The sequence below is a fragment of the Mus caroli genome, chromosome 6 (genome assembly GCF_900094665.2).
Source record: "Mus caroli chromosome 6, CAROLI_EIJ_v1.1, whole genome shotgun sequence".
In the NCBI taxonomy this organism is placed as follows: Eukaryota; Metazoa; Chordata; class Mammalia; order Rodentia; family Muridae; genus Mus; species Mus caroli.
The window spans coordinates 87,816,118-87,822,787 of record NC_034575.1 but is presented as its reverse complement, the minus strand read 5'-3'; the positions used below and the strand labels follow the sequence as shown (position 1 = coordinate 87,822,787).

The window sequence follows — 6,670 nt, the reverse complement described above, 5'->3', positions numbered from 1 at the left end:
GATGGAAGTGGCTAGGCGAGGCCTCAGCTTGAATCTTCCCAGCATCTTCCTGACTTAGCCTGGGCCAAAGGTGCTCTGGCTCTGTGACTGGCCATCTCTGGCTGGGACTGTCTGTGGAAACTCTCATGTCCCAACATGTCCCAGCTGGGCCAGGAGGACAGGGTGTGGGAAAGGAATATGTCCAGGCCCTNCTTCTGTCTCCTGACCCCTCACCCTTGTTCTCTGAGCAGGAGACTCACTCCTAACCATTTTAAGAGAAGCCTGGACCAGGCTTGTTGTAGATCTAAATTTGGTCTTGGTCTGGGGCCCTGCATGAGTCGCTATTCATAGAACCTCCTGGAATAGCTTTGGCACCTGTCAGGGGCGACATTCCAGGGCAGGGGTTGGGCCCAGACTGGAGCACTGCTGAGTTCTTTCCCAAGCTCATCTGTCACTAGTCCAGAGTCACTATCAGAAAATTGNGTTGGGGACAATGGGAAGGGATTCTACAATGAGCAGACCACCCCTTCTCTGATGCTGTGTGTCCCCAGCCAGGCCGACACCCTATCTGGGCTGTGATGTGAGTGGCCTTGAAGAACACACCCAGCTCAGATATGCTGTAGGTAGAGGGCATCAGAGTTGGCCCGAGAGACCTTTTACTTACACTCTGTCTGTTCACCCCTAACTCATTTTGTGTGTTCCATCCCTGATTGGGCTTTCATCTCCTTTACAGGGAGGGATCCTTAAAGGTGGGCGACAGGCTTCTCAGCATAGATGGGATCCCANTGCATGGGGCCAGCCATGCTACTGCAATAGCCACCCTGCAACAGTGTAGCCATGAGGCCCTTTTCCAAGTGGAGTATGATGTGGCCACCCCAGGTATGTTCAGGTCCAAGGGTAAGGGCTGGGGCAAGGAGAGGTCCCAGATCCTCACTACTATAAAGGCTGTGTGATCTTAGGCCAGTGCTTTAGCCTCTCTGGGCCTCTTGACAGTATCAGGCCTCTCCTGATATCACTAGGGGTCAGGCAGGGACAATACAGGTGAAGTGTCTGGTTGTAGAGGGGAAATGTCAATTAGTACACTCCTGTGTATGTACACACACACACACACACACACACACACACACACGTGCAATCACGTAGGATCTACCTAGAGTATGAAGTGGAGTGGCAAAGCTTTAGCCAGGATGAATTGTAAGTGCAAATGCCCTGGGGCAGGAGATTTTGGCCCAAGAGTGAGGGGCAGCCTGACTGCTACAGATGGCTGAATGGGAAGGAGCCAGGACCAAAGGGGTGAAGGTAGAAGCCAGGGGCTGAGGAAGTGACTAGCTGCCTCAGGGAGAGCTGATGTGAGACCAGGATGCTTGGGGTGGAGGTAAGGAATGTTTCTGCAGTACAATGGAGGCCTGGCCTGACTTGCTGATGGCTGGATAGACCGCCTTCCCTCCGAGGCATCATCTCCTTCCTGAGCAGTAAGGGCTAAAGGACAGCAGAGTTAGGCCAGNCAGGACAGCAAGCACCTTTACTTTCCACGAATCTTTATATTTTCCCTCCCCATCATTCCAGACACAGTGGCCAATGCTTCAGGCCCNTTGGTGGTAGAAATAGCCAAGACCCCAGGANCTGCCCTGGGGATCTCTCTCACCACTGGCTCCCACCGGAACAAGCCAGCTATCACTATCGACCGTATCAAGCCAGCTAGCGTGGTGGACAGGTGAGGTGAAGCAGGGCTATGCAGGGCAGAGGCAACATGTGTCTCTGTCCTCTAGACCAGCCTCTCTGTCCCCCTGTCCCCCAGGAGTGGTGCGCTGCATGCTGGAGACCACATCCTTGCCATCGATGGCACCAGCACAGAACACTGCTCACTGGTCGAGGCTACTAAGCTCCTGGCCAGTGTGACTGAGAAAGTTCGACTGGAGATCTTGCCTGCGCCCCAGAGTCGTCGGCCCCTGAAGCCCCCAGAGGCAGGTAGGCACCTTGGCAAATCTCAAGACCCAAACCTGGGAGGGATGGAACAGGGCACCAGAGTTCCAGGACAAAGCCTTAAGCAGGCACACTTGGCAGGGAAACTGAGGCTGCAGAGGCTGTGGGAAGGACTGTGGGAGCCAGATGCTGGGATTTGTTCATTTAGTCTCTGCTAAGGGCCTGGCTCTGCTGGAAGCCTTTGGGATTCTTTCTCAGCCTCCCTACAACTTGAGGAGGCAGCCACTCTCCAGGGCCCATTTAACAGAACCAACAATAGAGACCAGAGCCAGGAATGGGGGTAGCCAATCACTAGGGCCCCATGTGGTTCCATGCTGCCACAGAAGTTTAGGGGCCTTGTGGGTACCATATGCCTGCTGTGCCCCTGAAGTTTTGACAGGGGGCTTTTGTGGGTAGCACTCAGCCAGGAACCTCTTGAGTTCAGAGCCAGTTCCCTGAGGGGACTGGCCTTCCTGGTTGGCAATGCAGCTGGGGCCTGGTCACAGCTTGGCACAGGGTGGGTAGCAGTGCCTATGAGCAGAGCCCATGTTCTGTGCCTTGCTGGCTTGGACAGTGCAAGGATCTTGGGTCTCACCATTGGCTTGTGGGGACTATAGTCATCTGGACAGTCCCAGACACCCAGGCCACTTTCCTCTTCCCACTGCCACAGTGAGAATACAGAGGAGTGAGCAGCTGCACCGCTGGGACCCCTGTGCCCCTTCTTGCCACAGCCCAAGGCCAAGCCACTGCAGGGCACCCACCTGGGCAGCTGGAGGCCAGGACCAGAGCCGATGTAATGTATCTGCTGCTGCAGCAATGCTGCTGTCCTAAAACCCCTTCCTGGTGGGCGGTGTTGGTACATGGGGTGGAAACCAACACAGGAGCAAGAGGGGATGCCCTGCATCACTTAGTTCATCCCTAGCGGTCTGTGGAAATCTTGGTCAGTGAGGCTCAGGGGGTAGAGGTGGGGGTGGAGACCTGTGTGAGGTCACACAGTCAAGGACTTAGGTGAAGGGGAGAAGGCATGCCTGTCTGTGTCCCTATGGATATGTGGTTCTCCTCCCCAATCCCTATGCAAGTGACTAGGGCCCTGCTGGGGCTCATGGGGCTGTGCTCTGGTCTCCCCAGCCGTGTCCTCGACTCCCTTCTCCTCACCGACTATGAACCCTGCCTTTCCCTGTGCCAACGCCAGCACCCTGCCCAGAGGACCCATGAGCCCCAGGACAACAGCAGGGAGGAGAAGGCAGCGAAGAAAAGAACACAGGAGCTCTTGTAAGCAGGAAGCCATCTCCGTGGGGCACCCATGAGGTGGAAGATGGGGCTGGGGGTGAGGCTTGGGTAGTGTGGCCACCTGGATATGGTGCACCCTGGGGAGTCCCAGCTGTTACAGAAAGGAGCCTCTGAAGCCAGTGTGTTCAGTGTCTGATGCCTGTCACTAAGGACCACATAAGATCATTTCTGTGATGTGTCCAGGGAAACCCACAGGGACAGAAATAGGTTGAGGACAGATTGCCTGGGGCAAAATGCAGGTTCTGGGGCAATGGGTGAGGAGACAGCGATTCCTTTATTCTTTTTTTGGTTTTGAGACAAAGTCTCGTTATGTGGCCCAGTCTGGCCTAGAATTTAGTCTTTCTGCCTCAATTTCCCAGCTAGGATTCTATGGGAGAGGATGGCAGTGCTTTTAAGCCATCAATTTATACACTAAGCAGGTGACCACTATTGTTTGGGAACTTTCTATCAAATAAAGCTGTTCCCGGGACCCTCAGTGGTTAAGAGCATTTGCTGCACTTGCAAAGAATCCAAATTCAGGTCCCAGCACCCATGACAGGCAGATCACAACCACCTGTAACTGCATTTCCAGGGGGAGCTAACACCCTCTTCTGGCCTCTGCAGATAGCTGCACTCACATACACACACACACACACACACACACACACACACACAGACATATACACATGTGCATAATTAAACACAATAAAATAAATCCTAAAAAGAATAAAGCTATTACCAAAGCAAAGAGACATGTAGAGTATAGAGCACAGAATATAGCGCTGCCCAATCTAGTTTTGCTCTCCAGTTACCCACATTCAACCGCAATGTGAAAATATTAAATAGACAAATCTGGAAATAGACCGTATGCTTTAAATTGCACAGTGTCCTGAGTAGTGTGGGAAAGGCTTACATCCGCCCCACTTGGTCCATCCTGGGATGTGAGCAGCGTGCTTACCCAGTGCATCCATCATGTACACACTGCTCAACTGTTAGTCATTCTCCATCATCTCTCTTGATCAGACTGGCTAGAATCTGCTGCCCAGGTGACCTAGACTTCACTGAACAATGTCCGGAGCAATGGTCATGGGGCTGGAGATGTAACTCAGACAGGAGATTGCTTCTCCAGCGTATATGAAATCCCGAGTTTTACCCTTAGCACCAAATAAATGAGCAANGTGATGCCTGCCTGTAATGCAGCATCCAACGACCCTGTAATAGGGAGGAAAGAAGGTCAGAAGTTCAAGGTCATGCTCAGCTGCACAGAAAGATCAAGGCCAGCCTGAGAGCCTGTTTCAAAACTAAACAAAAGGTGCTACAATATTGATTCTGGTGCTTTTATGAGAACACACCGGTATAATAGTTACATCTCACCATCAAGCTACAGTTAATGTCTCTCTTCCCAAGGGTTGTTTGTAGATGAAACTTCATCATAGGGCTGTATGACTAGGGTATCTGTAGCTTTTGGTACTATCTGTGGTTTCAGGCATTTCCTGGGGTCTGGAAATANATGCCCTATGGATGGAGGTGGGGGTCTGTAATATAATAAATAACACAGGCACCTAGAATCTCTTGTCTTACAAAATAACAGTCCCTAATGCTGTCTCTCTTAGCCACTGCTTATGCAGGGTAGATGCCATCATGGCCCTGTACAGACAAAGAAACTCAGGCCCATCCTAGGTGGTTCCAGGACTCCTGCTCATCTGCCCCTCTGGCTCCCAGACCTCGTGAGGACTCTCAGTGGGCACCCCTGGAAAGCCTCACCAGGGTTCATCTGAGCATGAAACCCTCCTGTCCCACAGTGTCACTGGCCTCCAGCACGGTAGGGCCCGGCGGGCAGATTGTTCATACGGAGACCACGGAAGTTGTGCTCTGTGGAGACCCCCTCAGTGGCTTCGGCCTCCAGCTGCAGGGAGGCATCTTTGCCACCGAGACCCTGTCCTCCCCACCCTTGGTGCGATTTATTGAACCTGACAGCCCCGCTGAGAGGTGAGCCTACTGCTTCCATNGGCCTACAATCTTTGGAGCTCTAGTCCAGTGGGAAAATTGAGCCACAACTACGGGTCCCAGCTTCATAAATATACCTTACTTAAACAGCATATTGGCCCCATCATCANCCCCAGAATTACACAGTATGAAAACCCTGTCTGCCTGTACTCAGAGGACTCTGTCTTGTGAGGACAATGGTACCATCCCCAGTGATTAGATAGAAACTGAGACCCAGCCAGGTCTTAGCTGGGGANAGGGCTGAGTTCAGAGACCAGGAGCTGAGAGTGAGCCCCCTCCTCTCCCCCACNTGAGGTTCTAGTCACCGGCTTCTTCTCTCCACCGGGCTCTGGGGGTTAGGTGTGGTCTGCTGCAGGTGGGGGACCGAGTCCTAGCCATCAATGGCATTGCCACTGAGGACGGGACCATGGAGGAAGCCAACCAGCTGTTGCGGGATGCTGCGCTGGCCCGCAAAGTTGTTTTGGAGATCGAGTTTGATGTGGCAGGTGAGTGGGCCACCCAGCTACACACACTCTGGGACCCTGCCCCTCCCTGCTTGATGCTCCCTGAGACTTTGCACAAGCCTAAGTCCTGCANAGGGATGAGAGAGTACCACACAGGAATCAGGAATCGGGAGGACTTAAAGTGGATTGCATGCAGCAGGGACTCCAGGCAGCTGAAGTCAGGACTCTGATCCTGGGAGTCCCATATGAGAATGTCTGGATAGGAAACAGCCTCCCTCTGCCCTCGGTTTCCCCATCTGTCAAATAGTAGAGAACAGAGGTGTGGTATGAATTAGAGACAAGTTATAGAAATGCCTGGATCCAAGTGGGTCACGTTTTGCTACAGCCCCCCCGCCCCCGCACTGGCCAGTAGTCTCCAGCTCTGGCCTCCATCCTGTCTCTGTTCCAAAGACAGCACTCAGCTGTTTAGAACCAATTCATCAGCCTTCTGGGCCTCANCTTTCCTCCTCCGTGAGGTGGAAGCAGCGGGGTAGGGTGGTTTGGATCATTACTCTCTGAGATTGCCTCCTTCCTAACCCAAGAGAAGCCACGGCGGGTGCTAGATGCAGATCTCCGAGCTCTTCTGGAGCCTTGAGTCACCCAGGGCTGTTGGTTTACAGAGTCTGTCATCCCAAGCAGTGGGACCTTCCACGTAAAGTTACCCAAAAGACGCGGTGTGGAGCTGGGCATCACCATTAGCTGTAAGTCCCCTCGTTGTTCTACCTGCTTCATCTTACTACATCTCCACAATGGGATGCAGGCCCATTTTATAGAAGGAAAACTGATGCACATAGAGGTGAGCTGATTTGCTCATATTGCCCANCCCCAAGTGAGGAAGAAATGGGACCAGGAGCCAGTAGTGTCCTCTCCTGACCCCACCTTAAGCAGGGCCCTTGAAAATTATCTTCACAGCCTGTCTCCCCTGCCTCCACAGCGGCCAGCAGAAAGCGAGGGGAACCCCTGATCATCTC

General features: G+C 53.0%; 1 protein-coding gene across 1 annotated transcript in view; it reads left to right on the top strand.

Annotated features, from left to right (window-relative positions):
- Positions 1-6,670, top strand: part of Grip2 (glutamate receptor interacting protein 2) — a 25,270-nt gene that overhangs the window by 2,027 nt on the left and 16,573 nt on the right. Inside the window, exons 2-10 of the mRNA XM_029478237.1 lie at positions 700-858; positions 1,546-1,693; positions 1,778-1,947; positions 2,612-2,734; positions 3,070-3,213; positions 5,013-5,199; positions 5,557-5,702; positions 6,320-6,400; positions 6,634-6,669. Of these exons, the coding sequence (XP_029334097.1) occupies positions 700-858; positions 1,546-1,693; positions 1,778-1,947; positions 2,612-2,734; positions 3,070-3,213; positions 5,013-5,199; positions 5,557-5,702; positions 6,320-6,400; positions 6,634-6,669 (1,194 nt within the window). The remainder of the gene's footprint in view (positions 1-699; positions 859-1,545; positions 1,694-1,777; positions 1,948-2,611; positions 2,735-3,069; positions 3,214-5,012; positions 5,200-5,556; positions 5,703-6,319; positions 6,401-6,633; position 6,670) is intronic.